This window comes from Loxodonta africana, chromosome 25, assembly GCF_030014295.1.
Source record: "Loxodonta africana isolate mLoxAfr1 chromosome 25, mLoxAfr1.hap2, whole genome shotgun sequence".
In the NCBI taxonomy this organism is placed as follows: Eukaryota; Metazoa; Chordata; class Mammalia; order Proboscidea; family Elephantidae; genus Loxodonta; species Loxodonta africana.
Genome location: NC_087366.1, coordinates 37,982,399 through 38,006,873, shown reverse-complemented (window position 1 = coordinate 38,006,873; position 24,475 = coordinate 37,982,399). Strand labels below are relative to the sequence as shown.

General features: G+C 38.2%; 1 protein-coding gene across 3 annotated transcripts in view; it reads left to right on the top strand.

The window, feature by feature from the left end:
• HEATR1 (HEAT repeat containing 1) overlaps nt 1-24,475 on the top strand; it is a 60,095-nt gene that overhangs the window by 23,081 nt on the left and 12,539 nt on the right. For all 3 annotated transcript variants that reach the window (XM_064276705.1, XM_003410910.4, XM_064276706.1), the window contains 15 exons: nt 145-281; nt 1,032-1,224; nt 6,516-6,685; nt 7,322-7,480; nt 9,178-9,420; nt 9,700-9,831; nt 11,094-11,197; nt 11,358-11,501; nt 12,160-12,278; nt 12,385-12,506; nt 15,153-15,281; nt 16,797-17,027; nt 17,778-17,904; nt 19,203-19,363; nt 22,824-22,870. In XM_064276705.1, the coding sequence (XP_064132775.1) occupies nt 145-281; nt 1,032-1,224; nt 6,516-6,685; nt 7,322-7,480; nt 9,178-9,420; nt 9,700-9,831; nt 11,094-11,197; nt 11,358-11,501; nt 12,160-12,278; nt 12,385-12,506; nt 15,153-15,281; nt 16,797-17,027; nt 17,778-17,904; nt 19,203-19,363; nt 22,824-22,870 (2,218 nt within the window). The remainder of the gene's footprint in view (nt 1-144; nt 282-1,031; nt 1,225-6,515; nt 6,686-7,321; nt 7,481-9,177; nt 9,421-9,699; nt 9,832-11,093; nt 11,198-11,357; nt 11,502-12,159; nt 12,279-12,384; nt 12,507-15,152; nt 15,282-16,796; nt 17,028-17,777; nt 17,905-19,202; nt 19,364-22,823; nt 22,871-24,475) is intronic.

The following is a 24,475-nucleotide window of genomic DNA, read 5'->3' as shown; positions in this document are numbered from 1 at the left end:
GATACAAGCTGTGAAGAGTTTCAGCGTGATGCTCTGGAAAACTGAATGTACTGACTCCATGATTATTCTTTTTCTTGACTGAAAAGTCTCCAGCAGCATATTCACCAAGGTTTATGCATTTTCTTTGTCTTCCTGTCCACACAGATGATAGATGGTGGAACCCTGAACAACTGAAAGGAGACAGCAGAGACTGTCTGCACTTGCTTATTGAGCTCTTTGAGACGATACTCGCTGGTACTGATGCTGTTCACTTCAGGGTTCTAATGAACCTTTCCATAAAGGTATCAGGCCTGTCCCTTTTCGGCACACGGAGTATAAGAAGATGTTGTAGATTATTTAGTTACGACAATTCATGCTTGGGAAAATGGAAGCAGACTTTTAAACAGTGACGAGGATATGAGAATAAGCACAGCCTCTGTACAACAGTATTGTGACCATGACGTCTATCCGTAGATTGGACAGAGACGCACCTTGCTCCACGCCTAGTCATGCGTTAGGCCCTCATTTTATTTAATGACAGAAGCCCAGTCAGTGTGGTTGATTCAGTGCCATTTTATAAATGAGAAAACTGATAGAAAGATTATATGCACACAGCCACTCAGCTGAGGAATGTTATCACAGGTACCAGTGACCTCCGTGTTGCCAAGTTCAGCGGTCACTTCTTCGTTCTTGTCTTGCTGTCAGCAGCATTTGGCACAGTAGAAGTTGATGACTCCATCTCTGAAGTACTTTCTTAACAAAGTTTCCCAGATGCCACGCTTGTCTTAGTTTTCCACTTAGTGTCCTCGTCTTTTTTGTTCAGCGTGTTGAGGTGCAAAATTACAGGTGTTGGAATATCACTGTTCATTTATATCCTTCCCAGTTGGTTAAAGTACCAAATACAGAAGATTTTCTAAGGGTCTGCTTACAGAAAGCAAAACACTGCAATAAGTTATTTATCTTCTATAACTGTACATTAATGAAAAGAGGATTTGGAGCCAACTTATTTATTTTGTGTAAGAATTAAACTTTTTTTTTTTTTTTCAAATTAGGTACATCTAGAAGACGTTTTTCAGTTATTCAAGTTCTTTTCTGTTTTATGGACCTATGGTTCTAGCCTTTCAAATCCACTCAACTGCAGTGTGAAAACAGTGCTACAATCTCAAGCTCTTTATATTGGCTCTACAATGCTGTCCTCTCAGAAGGCAAAGGAGAAACACCAGCTTGTATCCGCATCTTCTCCAGGTATTGGAAGTAGCGTGTTCTGTACTGACCAACTGTTAATGCATTCTCTCGCTGATGTTTACGTAGCTTGTAGTTGGGAGAATCATAACTTTATTCATTTTGAAATAAAATGCACACACACAGACTTTTCTGGTTACTTTTAAGTATCACTTTTAAGTTATAAATGGTAATTGTGGAAATTCATCAAACACAAAAATATAATAGTAGAAATGACTGATGACTACGCATAGGGTTTTTTTTTTTCCTTTTTTAAATATAGGTTCTTGATATCCAGCTATTCATTTTCTGAGCCCCAGCAGTCACAGTATTATATAGGGATGTCAAATGGTCATAACAATTCCATAATCCGTTGACTACTTATAAAATAGGCCACTCAGTCCTCAGTGGTTTTATCCTTTTTATCAGGTATAAGTTCGGGTTGAGTTCTCACTAGTGGAGCATCCAAAGACAAAATTCTTACTTTTTATAGTGGTGTTGCAAATTTTGTAAAAGAGAATTTCATGAAGTTGATGAAAGTGGTATTGAAAAATGGATCGACTAACTTACAAAGCTATTGACAAATGAGAAGATCTGGCAGAAATTAGACCAGATAGTGATTGAAAATGAGCTTAATGGATATGATTGATGCTTCAGACTGGGATGATTTTGGTATAAGTGGCCCTTGGGAAGTATGAAGATGCCCTTGCTTTTGTATTTTCCCCAAATCATTCTTTATGAATGCACTGTGAAAGCAAAGTGCGTGATAATTCAGTTTTCTGTGAACACTTTCTCACTGTTTTATTAACTTTTATTAGCTGCTAGAAAGAGTACATAATTACAGTTTTAACAAAATATTTGTTAAATATGAGATGGATTTAAAATTTTAAGTTTTATTTACAAGATAAAATCCCATGAAAAGAATTTGTTCTCTTACTACTCACCATAAAATTTTAGTCCCTATCTTAGGTAGGTTTACTGTTAGGAACTTCCTGTACATTTTTTTACTTCAATTTTTCAATTAAAATGCCAGTTATTGGCATCTTACTAAGTATTAATAAATGTAGAAATTTATCCTTTTGTAAAATGCCTGAAGAGTCTTTCATTACGTGGAGGTAACACTATTTATTAAAAACCGTTATCTACTGTTGAACTGTGGGTTTTCAAAACCCAGCCCTGGTGACACACTGGTTAAAGTGATCAACTGCTAATGGAAAGGTCGGCAATATGAAACCAGTAGTGGCTCCACAGGAAAAAGATGTGGCGGTCTGTTTCTGTAGAGATACACAGCCTTGGAAACCCTATGGGGTCACTGTGAGTCAGAATTGACTCGATGGCAGTGGTTTTAAACTGGGTTTTCGAAAAGTATATGTATTTAGAGATCATAACTATGCCGGTTTTCTAAATAGATACGAAATACCCACTATGCTTTGACATTAAAGGCCCATGAGGAACGTAAGTCTCTATAAGCAGCAAGACCAAAGGACTTAACTTTCCACTGGTATCACTGCAGGACAAGTTCCCTGCCAACCCTAGCTACCTTGTCCCCTGTTCTCCTTCCCCCCTTTCTAAAGTATGTTTGCATGTATGCTACATAGACATGTCATGGTACTCCACTGCATACAGGAGAGAGGCACCTTCTACGTGGAAGGCACCTTCCACTAGAGTCTCTGAAGGCCACTTCATTACTGTGTTCTAACCTGGGGTCCACAATGAGCTTCTAGCTGTACCTTGTCTGTGAGGAGTCTAGAGAAGTGTTGGCTGGTATCTGTTCTGATATATTTTAAAAAGTGTTATGATGCTCAAAAGAAGAAGATACTGCCACTTTTTATGTTTTTAATTAATGATCAGTATACAGTATTATATGAACTAAGTTTTTGTCAGTAGCTTGGGGCTCTAACCATTTATTACATTTCTATGAAGATAAGTATTCCTGCTCAGAGTCCTGCATAGAGCAATATTTGTTGAATGAATAAAACTATCATTTGTAATATGGGGGCTGCCTTTACTTAGTTTGTTACATTTAATCAATATAGTAAGTTTACTTGCATGTTTGAAAGGAAAACTCAAATATATTTTAAATTTTTAAGTAAAATCCCCAATTTTAAATCTAAATAAAATTAGTTGAAAGCATGAAGTCACATATATATCTTTTCTTTTAAGGTAAACAAAATGTACTTTATTTGGTTTATAAATCATCTAATATTAACTTTTCCATAACTGAGCACGTCAAGATCAAGATCAATCTATTAGTTTTACTATTTAGAAACACCTGAAGTTTAACTGCCTTGAATGAAAACAGTAGTCTCTCATTGCTTTTTTTTTTTTTTTTACCTCTGTCTCCTTTTTCCACATAGATTTTTAAAGAGAAGAAAGTAAAAGCTGATTGCAAAAATAATGTAGCTTTGACTTATAGTGGGTGCTACTATATTATTTGAACATGGCAACCATATAGTACTTAGCACTTTGAATTTGAATTTGTCTGCAAGCTCTGTTCCACTATACAGGGAATATTAACAAATAAATGTCTTGGCCTGAAACTGCCCCTTGTGTGAATTCAACTTTCCAAGAGTTTGTTTCTGATTTTGTTTTATAAATTAACCTTATAGAGACCAGAAAGGATTTCCAGCTTCCATAGGATGATCTGAGCTTCTCAGACAGATTTGAAAACTTGTCAAGCGTCTCTGATAGGATTTAAAAAACCCAAATCAAACCCATTGCCGTTGAGTCAGTTCCGACTCGTGGCAACCCTATACATTTACAGTGTAGAACTTCTTCATAGGTTTTTCTTGGCTATAATCTTTATGGAAGCAGATTGCCAGGCTTTTCTTCTCTGGTACCGCTGGGTGGGTTCAAACCACCAACTTTTAGGTTAATAGTTGAGTGCAAACTGCACCACCTTGGGACCTAGGATTTAAGAAGTAGCCTTCTTATTAAATTCTTTCACTAAGTTATATATGAAATGGATCATTTCTAGCAAAATATAAATTACCAGAATTTGTCCCAGAAGTTAGAGAGAATGAAATAAAGCCTATGTAACCAAATTACCATGACAGGAGTATAGAGATAGCTCTTCAAAAAAAAAAAAAAGGCCCAGTTCAGTTGGTTTCACAGATGCATTCTACCAGAAACGGGTTATTCCAGTGCTGTTTAACTTAATAGGGCATAGGGAGAGAAGGAAAACGTCTAGGTTCTTTGTTTAAAACAGGTATAATATTGACGTGAAAACTGAGAAGGATAACAGACAAAAACAATAGGCCATAATCGATAAGAGTGTTAATGTAAAAATCCTAAATAAAATAATTACAAATAGAATCCAGCAGCTTATTTGGAAAAAAAAATTTTTTTGCCCAGATAGAGTTCATTCCAAGAATATAAAATTGGTTCAATATTAGGAACTCTGTTGATCTAATTGACCATCTCAATGTTTTTTCTAAATTTTATTTATTTTGTTGAGAATATACGTGGCAAAACATAGACCAATTCAATAGTTTCTACATGCACAATTTAGTGACATTGGTTACATTCGAGTAGTGCAACCATTCTTACCCTCCTTCTTCAGAGTTGTTCCTTCCTCAATGACATAAACTCACTGTCCCCTAAGGTTCCTATCTTCTCTTTCAAGTTGCTGTTGTCAGTCTGATTCCATGTAGATGGTTCTTAGAAGAGCGTAATGCTCAAGGCAGCCCTTTTTTACTGGTTAAGCTCAACTGTTCCTTGGTTTTAAAATGATTTCAGGGGGTGTTTTTGGTTTAAAGATTATCTCAGGACAATAGTTTCAGGGGTTCATCCACCCTTCGTGGCTCCGGAAAGTCTGGAGTCTGTGAGAATTTGAAATTTTGTTTGGTATTTTCCCCCTTTTTAATCAGAATTCTTCTGTGGAATCTTTGATCAAAATGCTCGGTAATGGTAGACGGGCACCATCCAGTTCATGCGGCCTCATGGTAAAGGCGGCAGTTAACCACACATTCCATATCCTCCTATCCATGACTCTCCTTCTTCCCCCATTGCTCCAGGTGAATAGAGACCAGCTGTTGTACCTTGAATGGCCACTTGCAAGCTTTTAAGACCCTTAGGCACTACGCAGAGAACTAGGAGGTAGAACAGAAGCACTGAACATGTTATGCTGGTGAAGTGGGATAACCCATGAAATCATGACCCTAAAGCTCCATATCTGTATTTTGAAGGAGAATAGCCACATAATCCTAGCCAAAGATCTGGAAAGACATTAGACAAAGACCAATAATCATTCCTAATTGAAATGACAGCAAAATAGGACTAAAAAATATTTCCCAAATCAGATGCTGGCATTTTTCGCTGCATAATTGGGGAAACAAAAGCCCTCCTATTAAATGCAGTAATAGGATTGTTATCACTATTACTGAACGTGATTTTAGACAAATTTCAAATTCCTATGGATTGTATGAATATGATAGAGCTGGGATTAACCTCACCAGATTTGTGGGATTATTACATAGGTTATTGAATAAATCATCAGGCTAGCCATCTGGAAATATGAAAAAGTTTGATCCCAACCTCATCCCTTATATAAAAATTTTACACTCATTAAAGATTTAACATAAAAAAAACTTAGCTCTAATGTTAGAAGGAAACATGGGAGTGCATGTGCCCTCTCTAAATACAGAGATAGGTATTTTTTTTTTTAACATGCCTAAGCTGTGGAGGGCTGTTCCAAACGACATACAAAACCAGAAGGAAAATCTACTATAAAATTTCTTCATGAAAAAATAAAGTCAGTAATGTCAGTCTGAGACAAAACAGTTACAAATCATGATGGACGAAAGGCTGATTTCCTTTGCACGCTTGTGCAAGGAGGTACATACAGGGGTGTTTTTTGCAACATTGTTTTAATGCCAAAAACTAGAAACAACCTAAATATTCGTCAGTAAGGTACTAGTTTTAAATATGGAATATATAGTGCAGTACTATGCTTTTAGAACCCAGTAAAAACCCAGCGCCGTCGAGTCGATTCTGATGCATTTAGAAAGGGTGGCTTAATTTACATAGACATGTTTCAGTAAACTTTCAAATATAAAATACATTGAGATGTGATAGCAGTTAGTGCAGAATTACCGTGCAGTGTAGTTATGTATACTGTTCTCCCATTTGTGTATTTTCAAAAGAATATACCCACGCGGCATATGCCTCGCATCATTTTGAAATAGTAAATAATTAAGCAATGAATGCGTTTTGGAGAGCGAGTTTGAGTTGGGAGGAAAACTTTATTACATACATTTTGTATACTGTTTCAATTTTTAAAAATGTTCCTTAAGTTTTTTTCCCTTTGGTTTTAGTGGTGATATCACTACTCATTAACCTGGGAAGCCCCATAAAGGAAGTACGTCGGGCTGCCATTCAGTGTCTCCAGGCCCTCAGCGGAGTGCAGTCCCAGTTTCAGCTGATCATAGATCATTTGGTCCCTAAAGCAGAGGAGATCACCTCAGATGCCACCTATGTTGTTCAGGTAAGCCCCGTTCGCAAAGATTGCATATGTGCACACGTGTGGGTATACGTGAAGGGTGTTTTCTTGACATTTTTCTTTGCAGGCATTTTAGTCGACTAAGTCACTGAGTTTAGAAATGATATGTAAGTGTCTGCACATATTTCTCCCCTAGTTTTAAAAGGGCCTGCATTAGAAGGAGTGTAGATATTACTTAAAAGGCAAATTTTTAAAAGATGTTTTCTGAAGAAATAATAAGGAAGTAAAAACACTGCCTATATGTTTCAATTCTGCTGTCTTTGTTGCATAAAAGGCTAGCCTATGGCTTTTTTTGGGAACGCTGGTGGCGTAGTGGTTAAGAGCTACGGCTGCTAACCAAAAGCTCAGGAGTTCAAATCTACCAGACACTGCTTGGAATCTCTAAGAGGCAATTCCACTCTGTCTAGTAGGGTCGCTAGGAATCGGATGGCAATGGGTTTGGTTTTTGGTTTTTTTTGGTTGGCTTTTTTGATAGTAAGCTAAATGTGGAGCTTTAAGGGGAACTGAAAAGTTACAAACAATGTCAACAACATTTGGGAAAGAATGTTCCGTAATTAACGTATTTGATCTTTATAGTTCCTTAACCCTTTTTTTAATCCAGTTTTCTTTTTGGCATCCTAGGATTTGGCTACTTTATTTGAAGAACTACAGAGAGAAAAAAAAGTGAAATCTCATCAGAAGCTGTTTGAAACCTTGAAACACCTACTTAATTGTGTATATAATTGCCCGTCTTATATCGCAAAAGATTTGATGAAAGTACTTGAGCACGTCAACAGTGAGGTGTGTGTGATTTAAGTGACTCATACGTTCCATCTGGTGCTTCTAAAGAATTGTCGTGCCTGCTCATATGAGGAAGACCTTTGCAAGAGTTATACATACACACTCAGAAGGAATTGTTTTCTTACTAAATTTGGGAGGTAGATGAGTTGAGGTACAGAATACAAAAAGCAAGTAGTGGTGAGTTTATTTCAGTTTTAAAACTAAGTGTGTCTAACCACTAATTAGATTTTAAATAGATTTAAAAATCACATAAGGAAAAATGCTGTGGATGCACAGCTGAAAGCAGTGTTGACTGGTGTCTATTTTTCAAGTGAAAGTCATCCGGAAGGTAATATATTTGAGCCTAAGGGTCTGTGGCTGAACCTGAAGTCTGAATGTTACAAAATCCTCTGCTGGTTTTTTAAATGTATCTGTTCGTACATTTTTCTGGGGAGTCAAAATCCATACCTTCCATTACGTTGTCAAGGAAGACCGTGACGTAAAAGAAAGAGGTTATGAGACACTTCTTTAAATGATGGTATGTGCTGGTCAGCAGAGGAAAGATCCATCACCCTAGCTTTCCAAAAATGCTTGTGCTCTTCACCAGTATTGGACTGGCTGTAGACTTGGAGGACTATAATGGGATAAAACAGAGTGAAGACCGTTTAATTGTATTTTCCTGGCGGAAGCGGTCATGGCGTTTATCAGCTCAGTGCCATCTGTGGTATAGTTTAGACTAGGAGTCAACAAACTTTTTCTGAGAAGGGCCACATAGTAGATATTTTAGGAGCCTTGGTGGCACAGTGGCTAAGTATTCAACTGCTAGCCAAAAGGTCAGTGGTTCAAACCTACCAGCAGCTCTGAGGTATGTGAGGGGGTGGGGATGATGACTTGGGGATCTGCTCATGTAAAGATTACAGCCTAGGAAACCCTATGGGGCAGTTCTACTCTGTCCTGTAAGGTCATTATGAGTCAGAATCGACTCAACGGCACACAACAACAAACAGGCCATATGGTCTCTATTGCAAGTAGTCACCTCTACCGTTGTAGCTCAAAAGCAGTCATAGACGTAAATGAATAAGCGTGGCTGTGTTTCAGTAAGACTTTATAAAAACAGGTGGACAAGCCGTAATTTGCTGACCTTTGATTTAGTTTTTAAAGACTGCACATGCATAACTTGAATTAACGTTAACTTTATATCAAGGCGTAGTGGTCAAGAGCGGTGGCTGCCAAAACGTCGGCAGTTCCAATCCACCAGGCGATCCTTAGAAACCCGGTGGGGCGGTTCTACTCTGTCCTTTAGGGTTGACATGAGTCGGAATTGACTTAACGGCAACGCGTATATCAAGTTGGAAACATTGCTTAGGGGAGTGTACAAAATCTTAGGCAATGCTGAATTTATTTTTAGACTCTAAAAATTTAGTTTCTATTTTCTGTCCCCAAAAAGTCTTGAGGAACACACAAAAGATTCTTTCTCTGCTCTTTGAAAGATTTAGGGCTTTTAAACATTACAGATGGAACATTTAGAGAAGACCTAAGTATGTCTTACTATGAATCAAGAGAATAGTAATTATTGTTGGTTTTTTTTTTTCTCCAGGCTAACTGGCCACCCCTCCAACACACTATCTTTGGTTGTTTTTATAAAGCAAGCAATAAACCTTTGTCAGTGTAGGTAACTGTGTACTTAACTATTTACTAATAAGCTTTTCAAACTTCAGGTGGTGCTTTCTCACCTGTTGCCTATGGTTGAAAAACTACTAGAAAAGGTCCAGAAGGAGCCTACAGCTGTCCTGAAAGATGAGGCCATTGTTTTATATCTCATTCTGGGAAAATACAATGAATATTCAGCTTCGCTTTTGCATAAGGACCCAGTGAGTCTAGATATATTCATGAAAGCTGTGCACACAACAAAGGAACTTGGCCCAGGAATGCCAACCATTCAGATCGCAGCCCTCGAAAAGGTTAGTAACTTCTTGCAGAAACTATTTTCAGCCATTTAAAAATGTGTAATGTTACTGGTTGACTGGGTGTGTTTTAAAGGAACAAGATGTATTTGACCCATTTGGCAAAACTGAATGTTGGACATGGGCAATTTAAAAGAACTGCATTCTAATTGACGAAATAAAATGGGGAACAATTTTATATTGTGAGGAGAATTTGATAAGGGTGCATTATAAAGATTGTTGTTGGAGTTCAAGTTTGTTCATTGAATTCAATTTCCTTTTTTATACCTTCCCTAGATTACAAAGCCATTCTTTGCAGCTATATCAGATGAAAAAGTTCAGCAGAAGCTTTTGGGAATGATGTTTGATTTGTTGGTGGACTGTAAAAATACACATTGTGCTCAGACGGTTTGCAGTGTTTTTAAAGGGGTAAGTTGCACACTTTCTGTAATTTGTTCATTAACGTATAGTCTCTTCCAAATAGTGCCATGTGTTTAAATGTCTTCCATTTTACATAAAATGCTTTTAGAAAGTCAGATGTTACCATTAACAAGAATGGAAAACTAGGTCATACAGAATCAAAATTATAAGTCTTTACTCTCATTTTTATTGCATGAAATATTTAATTTTAACTAGGTAGGAGGCGTGTGTGTGCACATCTGTGTGTTTATGTGTGTGTGTGTGTTTGGGTCGTACTGGTGCTAGGTGCCATCTACCTTTATGTAAGGAGTAGGAGTGAGTGAGTGGCTCACTGTTCAGCTAGGTAACAGATTATTCTACGTGATTTCAATATAGTTGCATGATGACAGATACATGATGGAGTTGAGAATCTGCTCATTGGTTGTATATGCATATCAAAACTTAACCATAGTACCAGAATACCCAATTGAGGAAGAATTCATGTCTGCGAGGGCTACGTTGGGTTTTGGTTTATACCTTCTCCCGCTTTTCTCTTTTCTCATCTTGTTTTTAAAGAGGCTTGTTATTAGGTAGTAGAATCAAATGGTGGGAAGCACAACCCCTTAGTTGAGTGAACTTTAATACGGGATAATGTCTGAAAGGAATGTGGGAAAAAATGAGAGGCTCACAAAGATAACAGCACATGTTTGACAGGCTTTGGGCACAGTGCCAATTCAATGCTGGTTGAATTAGCATTTAGCCCAGAAGGGGACATTTTAAAGCTTTTGCAAGGAAAGCATAAATCAGAGTTCCTCTGTCTCAGTAGATAGCCAGCTAGAGGGCAGATGAGATCTTTGTTACGACATTCCATAGCGGCCCAGAGGTAGGATTGACCTGAAACGCAAGGCAGCTGCACTTTCCTGTATAAAAATTATTTTGATTACCAAAATACAATAAATACCATTTTTTATTCTTTGAGACCATAAATGTACACCATATGATGAAATAAGTACGTGTCAATCTGAGAAGATTTCTAAGATATGGAACGTTATGTGTGTATTTTTTTTTTAAATCTCTTGGTATATGGAATATTTCCCAAAGGATAGATTAGAAATCATTGAAGGTATTTATTTGCCCTTTGGGGAACAGGCTGAGCTCTAGAGTGGTAGGGAGACCTACGATAAACAGGTGCATGCAAAACTTTTCATTGTATTTCTTTTAATCCGTGTTTATTGCTCTAATTTTGTCCCGTGGTATTATATCGTCAACTGTGCTTACTTTTAATATTTCAGATTTCTGTAAATGCAGAACAAGTCCGGATAGAACTGGAGCCACCGGATAAAGCTAAATCCTTGGGCACAATTCAGCAAACAAGAAGGCGAAAAATGCAGCAGAAGTAAGAGCTGTGAATGCACCAAGAACATGCTGTTGTTCCCCTGGGCCTAGAATGTTGTGACTTTTTAATACCCATCACTTTGGCATAGTAGGGCATGATAGTTTTTTATTTAACTTTATAGTGTTCGCATTTCCAACTTTTTATCTTACCTGTTTTCCAGGAAGTCACAAGATCTAGAACCTGTTCAGGAAGTGGAAGGTTCTTACTGGCAAAGAGTAACCCTCATCCTGGAATTACTGCAACACAAAAAGAAACTCAAAAGTCCTCAGATATTGATACCAACACTTTTTAACCTGCTTTCAAGGTAATGATGCTTAGCTTTGACCTAAGAGAGAATAGGATTTTAATTCTTGCCCATCTGAATTTCACTTAACATTTTCTTTTCATCATACTCTCTTTTTTTACTCCACTAGTCTATAAAATAAAGCAATTTAAGTACCGTAGTTGAAAGATTAGAAAACAGTTTTAGGTACCTGTTGCCAGTGCCCCAAACAGATTGTCATTCTTCGTTATGTAGGAAATGGCCTTCCATCCTACTTTTCTTCTTAAAGTTAAATACCGTGACCCTGAGAAGATTGTGTGACCTTTTGGAAGCATCCTTACTTGAATTTAAAGATACAGAGTGAAACCTGCTGTCTTTTTTAGGTATCAAGTCTTAGCAGATATCTCTAGAGTATGCCATTGAATTGTGGGATGTGTACTTCCATCTGAAAAACAAATTCTCAAGGTTTTCCTCTGAGATTCCTAATGGAATCTTTATAGGCTGATGGAAAATGCAGTAGAGAAATAATTTGACATAAACACCTGCCTGTATGAGAAAATGTTGTAGACGTTAGATAGTATGTTTAATGTTGGTATTTTAGTTATTCCATATTTGATATGAGTTCTGAGCAATGGTCATGTGACACTGAAATTGTATAACTTTTTCATTTTCTATCATCTCTTTTCCGGGGGGTCTGAAGATGTTTAGAACCTTTGTTGTTGGAGCAAGGAAGTATGGAATACACCAAACAATTAATTCTTAGTTGTCTGCTCAACATCTGCCAGAAACTCTCTCCAGATGGTGGCAAAATACCAAAAGGTAAGTCTTTTCATGGAAGAAAAAGTTTTAAAAAAAATTATGTGCTTTGGGTGTAAATGTACCTACAACTTACACATTTTTTTTTTTCCATTTCTTACCACTGAAGATATTTTAGATGAGGAAAAATTCAATGTGGAATTGATAGTCCAGTGCATCCGCCTTTCTGAGATGCCTCAAACCCATCACCACGCCCTTTTACTGTTGGGTACTGTTGCTGGAATATTTCCGGTAAGTATTAATGAATTAATGCTTTAGCAGAAATCTCAGGTATTTTCTTTCTTCCATGGAAGTGCAGAGGCATTTACTGGTTTAAATTCAGTGGGCTTTGAATCATACAGCCCTGGGTACAAATCTCAACCCTGTCTCTTAATAGCGGGGACAATATGAGCAGACTGATCTTGCTAAACTTCAGTTCTCTTTTTGTAGGTTGAGAGATGTAGAAACCTTCATAGGATTGTAGTTAGGACTTGGTTGGATAACCTATGGTTAGCACTTGGCACAGTACCTGGCATACTGTAAGTAGGTGGTTAATAAGTATTAGTGTTATTTGGAAAAAAAATACTGCCTCATTAATCACCAGGTAGAAGGTCAGACTGAGAGCTGTAGTGTGCTTTAGGTAGCTGATCCTTCTAAACAGCTTTCAACCAGTCATTGAAAGAAAACTGCTTGTAAATTACCTCCAAGCCCACTGCCGCTGAGTGGATTCCGACTCACTGCGACCCTCAGGGTTTCCGAGGTAGTAGGTCTCGACAGAAGCAGACTGCCACGTCTTTCTCCCGTGGAGCCATTTGTGGTTTCAAACTACCAGCCTTTTGGTTAGCAGTCTGTTGCTTTAACCACTGTGCCACCAACGCTCCTTTGTAAACTACTCAGTTAAAGAAATCCTGTCTCTTATGTAAAAAAGGTTATGTGGAAAAAAAAAATTTTTTTTTCCCATTTAAATTTTATTATCTCAGAATTTCTAAAAAGTATTTCCCCAGGGACTTCTTTTTGCTTATTGTAGTTTTCTCATTTCTTCATGCAGTCTGTGCTAAATTGTTCTACATGGCCATTCCGGTTGGTTTCATTCCCTACATGTGACCTTATCATAAACTGTCTTCTGTTGAAGCTCCATTTCCCCCGAGCAAACTAGGCACTCATGGGAACTTTAATACACTTAAATAACCGTCTAATTGTACTAATCCTTATCTTCTCTAATATACTGTATACTTAACAATGTTCGTGAGCTTGCTATTATATCTTGCTTCATTTGTTTATTCACCTTAATAGTTAAGACAATCCAATACTCTTAGAAAATTCCACCTTCCTCCCTTTAAAATTCCACCTTCATACTCCATCTCTTATAAGGTGTTACTTTAAATTGCCTAAAACCCTTTGATATTTAATATTTAAAAATTTTTATTGTACTTTAAGTGAAAGTTTACAAATCAAGTCAGCCTCTCATACAAAAATTTATGTACACCTTGCTATATACTTCTGATTGCTCTCCCCCTAATGAGACAGCACATTCCTTCCCTCCACTCTCTACTTTTGTGTCCATTCAGCCAGCTTCTGACCCCCTCTGCCCTCTCATCTCCCATCCAGACAGGAGCTGCCCACATAGTCTCATGTGTCTACTTAATCCAAGAAGCTCACTCTTGACCAGTGTCATTTTCTATCTTATAGTCCAGCCCAATCCCTGTCTGAAGAGTTGGCTTTGGAAATGGTTCCTGTCTTGGTCTAAGAGAAGGTCTGGGGACCATGACCTCTGGGGTAGATTATGTGAAATTTTTTTAAGAGATTTAAACTATTTTCCTCACAGGGATTTAGATCACAGGTTCTCCGTGAGCTCTAGGGGTCATTTCGTCTAGGAAAATCACGTGCAAGGTTTTGTGTGCAGGCGATTTTTTTTTTTTTATTGGAAGAGAGTTCATAGCTCTCAAAGTGGTTGATCATCCAGAAACAATTAAGAATTATTGATATTTTTCCTTTTTTAAATTGAAACGTAATTCATGTACTGTGGAATTCACCCTTTTAAGGTGTACAATTCAGTGGTTTTAATGTATTCACAAAATCGTGCAGCCATCACAACTATCTAATGCCAGAACATTTTCATCACCTCAGAAAGAAACCCTGTACCTGTCAGCAGTCACTCCCATTCCACCCTCCCCCCAGTAGCTGGAACCATTAATATGCTTTCTGTTTCTATGGGTTTATATACTTTGGACATTTCATATAATATGTGGATTTTTGTGTCTGGCTTCTTTCACTTGGCATGTTTCAAGTTTCATTCATGTTATAGTATGAATCAGTACCTCAATCTTTTTTATGGCTAAATAATATTCCATCATGTGGTTATATCATATATTGTTTATCCATTCATCAGTTGATGGACTTCGGGTTGTTTTCACCTTTTGGCTATTGTGAATAACGCTGCTATGAACAAGTTTTTGTATATACATATGTTTTCAGTTCTCTTGGGTTCGTATCTAGGAGTGGAATTGCTGGATCATGTGCTAACTGTCTGGCTTTTTGAGGAACTCCCAGACTGTTTTTCAAAGTAGATATACCATTTTCTCTCCCACCAGTAGTGGACAAGGGATCCAATTTCTTCACATCCTTGCCATACTTGTTATTGTCTGTCTTTGGGATAATAGCCAGCCCGGTGGATGTGAAGTGGTATCTCACTGTGGTTTTGATTTCTGTTGCCCGGATAACTAATGACTTTAAGCATGTTTTCATGTGTGTATTGGCTATTTCTTTATCTTTGAAGAGAGGTCTTTTCAAATCCTTTGTTCATTTTTCATTTGGGTTATTTGCCTTTTTATTGTTGTAATGAATCATAGATATTTGATGTTTAAAATAGAAAATATTGGTTTTTTTTTTTTTTTCCAGGATAAAGTCCTACACAATATCATGTCTATTTTTACATTTATGGGAGCCAATGTCATGCGTCTAGATGATACTTACAGTTTTCAAGTTATTAACAAGACAGTGAAAATGGTTATTCCGGCGCTCATTCAGGTAAGCTGTCTTTATACCATATTAGTATTTTTTTTTTAATCTTTAAAAATTTTCGAAGTTTGAAATTCAAGTAGTAGTAAATACATTATAAGCCTTTAGGAAATGCTCAGGTACTTGCACCTCTTAAATTTTAGAATGTTGAAGCTAAGGAGCAGTCTTGGAAATCATGCCTTTTCCAAGAATATGAATAAACATGTGTAGTTGGTTCTGCTGTACTGCAAGGGTGTAAATATAAAAGCGTCTTATTATCCTGACAAAGTGAATTGACTTTTGCTGTGTATTTCCGAACATTGCATCAGTTTCATGGTAATACCTTCTGTTGTATCCAATTTCACTGTAATATCCTTAATAGTTTTTAATACAGGAGCTTTGAGAGCTACAATGGCAGATTTATTAATGTGCAGTTCAACAGCCATTTACCAGTTGTTCTTTCTAAGAGCTAAGTACTCAAAGAGATAAGTGACATGTAGTCTCTGCCATTTGAAACTAAAAATTTTAGCCTCAGAGATAAAGATCTTCATTGTCTACTTGAGTTTTTTGTTTATACCCATATGTCGTTAATGGCTTTTCTCATGCTATCAGCCATTCCTGGAATGCTGTGTTCAGCAAGTAATTGTTGAGTACCTTCACCTTTAAGTTTTGGTATTAGGATTCTGTGCATCCAATAAGTTGGCTAGTACAGGACATATACATAAAAAGAAAAATACCTATGCTGTAATTTGTTAGGTGCCAGTGGAATGAGTAAATGCTGAAGAGTTCAGAATAGGGAAAAGCCCATGTGGGCCAGGATGACCAGAAAGTTTTGTAGGAAATAGCATTTGAACTGGTGTGAAAGGAAGATAGGATTTGCTGAGTGAGATGGCGCAGTCCGCAGCTTGAGAAGAGGCGTGGTCTGGGAACGTGCACGGTGTGTGTAAAGAATGTAATGTGCTCAGTTTGGCCAAGAGCAGAGAGTTGAGGCAGATAGAAGGAAAAGGCATTAATTTAATATTCATTTATTCAAGTGTTTATATACATGTTTAACAAATGTATTTTGAACACCAGTGCCAGAGTAAAACAATACAAATTTTATTCTGACAGCAGCAGGAGGTTACTGACCTTTTCTGTTCTCCACTTATGGAAATTATACCCATTCCTCTCGAGGCCCCCGTCAGTCCTCGTTGATCTTTGTGGCCCTCCCAGACTGCCTGAGAGCAGACCCACTATCAGTGCCACAGATTGGCACCTGGCATTGACTGCTTCTTGCTGTCATCTTTGCACATGTCTGTCTAGTTTCACACAGACCATCAGTCTCCTCTGGGCCAGGCTCACGTCTTATTCTTCAGATTCTCCACAGAGCCAGACAGTGCCTGGGACATAATGGATACTCACTGAATATTTATTGATAGGTCTTGGCTTATTAAAACTCTTTTGATAACTTGTCGGTACATCTGAAGGCCTTTTTTCTTCCGCTTGAAGCTCATTTTGTGGTGGGTGATTTGCTCGTATTCATTGTCCCTGCCTGCTGTTTTGCAGTCTGATGGTGGAGACTCTGTAGAAGTCACGAGAAACATTGAAGAAATTGTGGTAAAGATCATTAGTGTGTTTGTGGATGCGCTGCCACATGTTCCGGAACACAGGCGCCTGCCCATCCTTGTTCAGCTTGTCGATACGCTAGGTGCTGAGAAGTTCCTCTGGGTCCTCCTTCTGTTGCTCTTTGAACAGTACGTCACTAAAACGGTGCTAGCAGCTGCCTATGGAGAAAAGGTCAGAGCGAAGGGCGAGGTGGTAAGAAGGGAAGTGGTTATGGCTCACACAGATTTTGTGATACTTTGAAGTTTAAGTATGAGGCTGATTATGCTAAATGTACATTGTCTAGCAGCACTTGCTCGGAACGTTTTGTTTATTTCTTAGCATTCTTTAAAATTGCTTTCAGAGCCTGTGGCACTCTGCATAGCCTCAGTGGCAGCAAAACATCTTCTGAAGGCGATTTGATTTTTCTAAGAGTCAAGCCTGATGCCATGTTGGGAGATTTTATTTTAAGCCCGATATGACATGGCTGTAAAGTAATTAAACTACAGTATGTGTTTTGGAAGTGATTTTGAAGACACTTGGTGTTGTAAATGTGTTCTGGACGGCGTCAGCATCATTGAAGTCAGTTAAGACATGAGGTGGTGCATGTCAAGGACTGTGTTTAAACTACTCCTTAGTCAGACCTGGGATCTAGTAGTAGATCTCTACCTACTCAAAGTAAACTAGTATATTCAGATCTGCTAGAAACCACAATGCCAATATATGGGAATGATGCCCTTGTAATTCTCATAAATTGGCCCTTTTATGTAAGGAGCTCCATATCTGTTAGGCATCTGGTGATACATACAACCATATGGAACAGTATGTAGTGACTTTACATGTTAAGGAGTATTTTATAAACGTTTCCCCTTATTTGTGTTAATTAATTAGCATAAATTTGATAGGTACTGTATCATTACCCTTTTTTCTCCCCTCCGCATACAGGATGCTGTGTTAGAGGCAGACACTGAATTTTGGATTTCAGTCTGTTGTGAATTTAGGGTCCAGCATCAAATACAAAGCTTGATGAATATCCTCCAGTATTTAACAAAGCTGCCAGAGGAAAAAGAAGGTAAGCATTTATTGTTTAATATGAAAGCTAAAGATAAGCAATGCAGGCTAGCATTGAAACTCATGGTACAGTTTTAAAAGGACTTCTTAAAAAGTACATTAATAATTATTAGTGTCTGATCACATATCTTCTCAAGTGCTTATGGAAAACAGTAAGTAGGATTTCTTCTTGCCATTCCCCACAGACATCTGTTACACCCTGTACCTCTGCACTGATGTATTGTATGCTGTGGGGTGTTAGAAGTGTCCTGGATGAATTGTGTTAAAATGTCAGTAAGTTAGCAGTACCTTACTAGCTGTCTCTCAGCTTCGCATTAAAATATCTGTGAAGGTATTTACAGGAAAAGGAATATATATATATATATGTATACACACACACACCCCCCACAGTAGTGGTAACTAAACATTAAAAATTTACCACATAGGCTCTTGAAGGAAATTCCACTAATCACGGCACTGCTGAGGCTGGATTAGGAAAGGGCCGGTATGTTGAACGTTCTTAGTTCTTTACCCTTCGAAGCAGAGCAGCCAGGTGCATTAAAAGTCAAGTAATGAGAGGGGGTTACACAAAAACTGTTTTCTGTTGTGGCTATTCAGTTGCCCTGTGAGCCCTGCTTGGCCAGGCAGTCGCTTGTCTCATGCTGCAGTCTGCCCAGGGAACAGTTTATCAGGGAGAGAACCAGAAAGGAGCCTGGAAAGCTGTGCATGGCCACACGGTTACTGAAGGAGTCTGCATGTTGAATTATTCTCTGAGACAGTGGCATTTAATGGCCAGCCGCGGACTCCCTCCCACTCATTGTACCCCTAATCCTTATGTGCTAGATGCGTTCAGATAAGGGGTTCTGCATCTTAAAGTTTGAAGTTCCAGGGCACACCTCTTCATATTTAGGTCTGAGCCTTGGAAGCTAGCCACGACCCTCCTTCAGTCCACTGTGGACCAAGTTACTGCCTTTGAGGTGTCAGAGAGTGGGTAAAGAGTCAACATGTAAAGGCTCCATCCGTGATTGGTATCTTTGTCTTCCATTCGCTTGTCTCAGTTGCCCTGTTTTTGCTTTTTTAGTTTGCTTTGTTTTACATCCTCTTCTCAGGACTATTGGGTACTTTCTTAGTAAATATACTCAGAAAATATTCAAGTATTTGTCATTAATTTAGAAGAAGAAAAACTGTGGGTGTAATAAAATAACAAATTTCTTTCTGAAAATTGTATCCCATTCACCATGCTGCACTTTAAAGCTCATTATATATATATCCGTACTAAGGATTCAGGTGGAGACCGCTTACTTTGTTGCTGTTTTTCAGAAACCATTGCCAAAGCGGCATGTAATAAGAGTGAGTCACAAGATGAAATGCTACAGGTTTTTAATGTCGACACTCACACTAGCAAGCAACTACGGCACTTTAAGTATTTGTCTGTGTCCTTCATGTCTCAGCTCCTGGCTTCCAGTCATTTTATCAGAAAGGTAATGTCTTCGTTTAAGTGTGTTTATGATAAAATGATTTTATTTTTTTCTAAAAGAACTGTTTTAAACTAGTAAAAATGGCTTGGCAGATATCTCATGAAAATGTGGGGCCAAAACATGCCTTTAAAAAGAAAAGAAAAAAATAATATGTGCCACCATGAAAACCTGGCAGTATCTGCTAAGGTTGAACATATATAAATACTGTGACTCAGTTAATTACATTCTCAAGTGGTATGAGAAAAACATAACCAAAAAACAAACCTGTCGCTGTCAAGTCAGTTCTGACTTACAAAGACCCCACGTGTTACAGAGTAGAACCGAGCCGCACAGGGTTTTCTTGGCTGTAATCTTGACTGAGGCCGGTGTCCAGGTCTTTCACAGCACTGCTAGGAGGGCTCAAACAGCCAACCTTTTGGTTAGCAGTAGAGTGCAAACCATTCGCGCCACCCAGGTACCTCAAATAGTATATACCCAACAAAAATGCACGAACATGTGCACCAGAAGACATATACAAGAATGTTGATGACAGCATTAGTCATGGTAGTCCCAAACTAGCAACAACCCAGCATCTACAACATTCGAGTGGATAAATAAATCGTTTTATAGTTAATAAATGAAAACGTGTGAACCTCAGTGACAGACAACAACTTGATGAATCTCACAAACGTAATACTGAAAGAAAGAGGCCAGACGTGGCAGAACGTATACTATGATTCAAATTACCTAAAGTTCAAAACGGAAGCCCTGGTGGCGTAGCGGTTAAGAGCGAATCCACCAGGTGCTCCTTGGAAACCCTGTGGGGCAGCCCTACTCTGTCCTGTAGGGTTGCTATGAGTCAGAATCGACTTGACAGCAATGGTGTTTTTTTTTTTTTTTTTAAGTTCAAAACAGGCAAAACATCTGGCTTTAGAAGTCAGGATAGTGTTTATCTAAGGGGTGGAGGGAAAAGTTAGTGAGAGGAGAAGGTGGGGGAGAGCTTCTGGAGTGCCGATAGTGATCTGTTTTTTTTATCTGGATAGTGGTTTATACCACTTTGTAAAAATTAGTGGGCTCAGCACATATGATTTGTGCATTTTTCTGTTTGCACATTCATTTGAAACAATGAGAGAAGGAAAAAAAGAAACATCCTGACTAGGAATGCAAGAATGGTTTGACCTTAAAGCATCTATTAAGTATAGTACATTGATAGAGTAAGAGAGGAAACCATGTGATTGTTATAATATTTTTAGAGAAATAATTCTTCAGTAATCATTCATGATTAAGAAAATAAATCCTCTTAGCGATGTGGGATAAATGGGAACTTCTTTGGCCCGATAAAAGCTATCTGTCAGAAACCTGTAATTTACATCATAATTTATGATCAAAGCAGGAACAAAGACGCTCTCCGTCATTGTTTCCTTACAAGGAAAGATGTGAAGTATAAGAATTAGAAAAAAGAATCAACAAACTAAATTATTTGAACTAATAATTCATTCAGCACACGTGTTTGTCAGTGTAGACACTGTTTGGTATCAAGTAAGTTTGCTGAATTTGTTAGTTTTACACACTGTTGTGTAATGCTACCATTAATCTTACACACCACTAACAACCAACTAGAAAATAGAGTAGAAAAAAGAGCCCATATATAATAAAAACAGAAACTTACAAGGTACCAAGAATAAGCCTAACAAAAATATGTATAAGAATATTATGGAGGAATTTCTAAGATATTAAAGGACACTTCTAAGAAATGGAAAAATATACTGTGTTCTTGGGTAGGAAGACTCACTATTTAAAGATGTCAGTTCTCCCCAGATGAATCTATAAATTCAGTGTGTTTTCTCAGTTGCATCAAGTTTTTTTTTTTTCTTTAATGACCTTGACAGGTTGATCCAAAATGCAAAGTGCCAGGGACAGTGCTGGTACAAAACTAATCAGATCAGTGTGGCCGAACAGTAAGCCCAGAAACACACTCATGTGGATGCAGGAAGTACAGATAGGTGGCAGTACAGCGACTGGGGAAGGAGAACCGGGCACACACTAGAGCTGGCACCATTGGTTTTCTACTTGGGGGAAAAAAAGAAGAATCTGGTTTCACACCACAGACAAAAAACAATTTGAGATCAATTAAAACTTAAATGTGAAACTCAGCACTTAGAACTTTTAGGAGAAAATCAAGGAAAACATCATTGTGATAGAAAATAACTTCTTAAAAACTTCAACCAAAAAACCACCATAAACAAAGTGAAAAGGAAGTCAGGCTGAGAAGATTATTGCTGTGCATGTAATCAAAATACTTCTCTTTCCGTTAGAACTGGGAAAGAATACGAATTCGCTGAAGGAGAATCACAAATGGCCAGTTACTATATGACAGACTTCCATCTCCCTAGGAAGCAAGAAAATGCAGATTAAACAAAATATCACCATGATGTCTATCAACCTGTCATAAATTTCGAAGTAGTTAATAACAGGAGTGGCAAGGATATGGGGATGTGGGAACTGTTGTGCACAGTGGTGGGTTGTATATACTGGCGCAGCCCCTTTTAAAAAAACACACTTGCCAATATCCAAGTCAAAGATGCTCATATCCTGTGGTCTGTCAGTTCCCTCTCTTAGATACATACTCTGCAAAAACTTGCCTACATGCTTAAGGAGATTTATAAAAATGTTCTTTTTTAGTGTTGTTAATAAAAATTTTTTTAATGGAAATAAATGTCTAATAACTGAGGCGAATGGATGAATAAGTTGTGGTAGAATACCAAAGAATACCATTTTTAGTTAAAATGAATGAACTAGAGCAACATAAGTCACCATGGATAGATCTCAAAAATCTAATATTACCACAGAAAACATGCTGTTGAGTGATGTGTACTCTTTGATAACATCCCAACAGCAGATTCAGGATGGTGGCTTTCTTTGTGGGGCTGGGATAGTGGCAGAATGGTATCAGGGAACACTATATTGGGGACCACAGCCGTATCTGTAATGTATGACTTGGTTCAAAAAAGAAGCCAAACCCACTGCCATTGAGTCGAAGCCCCATAGGGTTTCCAAGGCTGTAAATCTGTATGGAAGCAGACTGCCACGTCTTTGTCCTGCAGAGCTGCTGGTGGCTTTGAACTGCTCATCTTTTGGTTTCCAGTTGATCGCTTTAACCACTGTGCCACCAGGGCTCCTCTTAACTTGCTTAGTAGCTCGTAAAAGTGGGTAGTGGGTAAATGATGTACATTGTTTTCTATATTTTTTTCTGAATCCTTACAGTACTTTAGAAACATTAAAAATAAAATGCAATTAAAATAAGAGAAATACATAGTTTTTACAGTATAATAAGGGTGACCTGAACCTGGTTAAATAGATATTGTCAGAAGAAGGTTGCAGTGGCAAATTTAAATGCATAACCTTAGATGAGTTTCATTGAACCAACTTCAGATGATTTTTTTACTTCCTTACTGTTCTAATGGTTCCTTCTTTTAAAAATTAGGTAGTTGAAAGTGGTGGTCCTCAGATTTTAAAAGGCCTTGAACAGAGGTATGTTTACTTTTTTTTTTTTTTTTACTTTTTGTTTGGAAATAGTTTCAAACTTACAGGAAAGCTAAAAGAATAGCACAGAAAACTCTTTACCCAAGTTTATCACTTCCATTTTTTGCCGTATTTGCTTTATCATACTTGCCACGTATAGTTTTTCCCTGAGCTGTTGAAAGTTGTATCCCCTTTACCCCTAAGTACTGAAGTGTATGTTTCCTAAAAATAAGGGCATTTTCTTGTAAAACCACAGTACGGTTAGGAAATTCAGAAAAAAATTGACATTGATCATAATAAAAATCCATTGCTATTAGGTTGCTTCCAACTGACAGTGACCCTATAGGACAGAGTAGAACTGCCTCATAGAATTTCCTAGGCTGAAATCTTTATGGAAGCAGATCACCACGTCTTTTCTCTCGTGGAGCAGCTGGTGGGTTCAGACTGCTGACTTCACGGTTAGCAACCAAGCACTTAACCACTGTGCCACCTGGGCTCCTTACTGACATAATACTGTTACCTAATCTATAGTTCATATTACAGTTTCCCTGGTTGTCCCAACAATGTCCTTTATACCACTCCCTGGTCCCTTATACCATTCCAGGACTGTGTACTGTGTGTAGTTGTCACAACTTTTTAGTGTCTTTTAATCTGGAGCAGTTCTGTGGGTGCTTATGAATTTTTACTTTGTTCAGTGGGTTATAATCCATATGCTGTCATTACGTATTTTGATGTGAAAATTCTTTCCCCATACTACTGCATCCTCAAAGTGTACCTTCTGACCTTTCTGTATACGTCCTTCCCTAGGAGCTTTGCCTTCCCGAGACCACCTCTGGGCCTCACGTACTTTAAAGTTCCTTCCCTATAGCCAGTATCATGAGTTCTCTTCCAGCCCCGTGTCTAGAATTTTAAAAAGAAAAAGCACCTGATACATGGTTTTCCCTTTCTGGGGGTGATTTTGTCTGTGCCCTCTGCGCCCGTCATCTCTGCAGTGTTAAGTTCCGCCCCTCCCCTCCCCTGCCCTCCAGTCCCACCCTCCCACACACGCTTGCTTGTGCTCCGTGTACAGTCACGGGCTGGCAGAGCAGGGGGAGCCCCAGTGCCAGTGTGCTGGTATTTGGTGTATACTTCTCAACTTGCCAGGTTATTTGAAGTTCATAGTTTCTCCTTTGCCTCCTAGTAATGCGGAAAAAAAAATTTAGTTAATGCCGAAGGCATGGATTATGTGTGTTTATTTGTACTCCTTTTTGATTTGAATGGTGTATGTGTGTTTCAAGTCTCTGGAGTGGGGTTCTGACATGGGCAGCTGCTGTTAGCCAGGGGCACAACTCCATGAGCACTCAAACTCGCACAACACAGGCTCACTAGTTACTGATTCAGCGACTCATAAAGCCTGAGATTTGACGATTTTTCTCCTTGAGAAAGGTACCTGTTTACTTCTTACTGGTATTTTTCTGTGATGATAATCTCTTTTTCTTTCTTTCCACAGTTTTTTTTTTTTTAATTGTGCTTTAAGTGAAAGCTTACAAATCAAGTCAGTCTCTCATACAAAAATTTGTATACACCTTGCTATATACTCCTAGTTGCTTTCCCCCTAATGAGACAGCACACTCC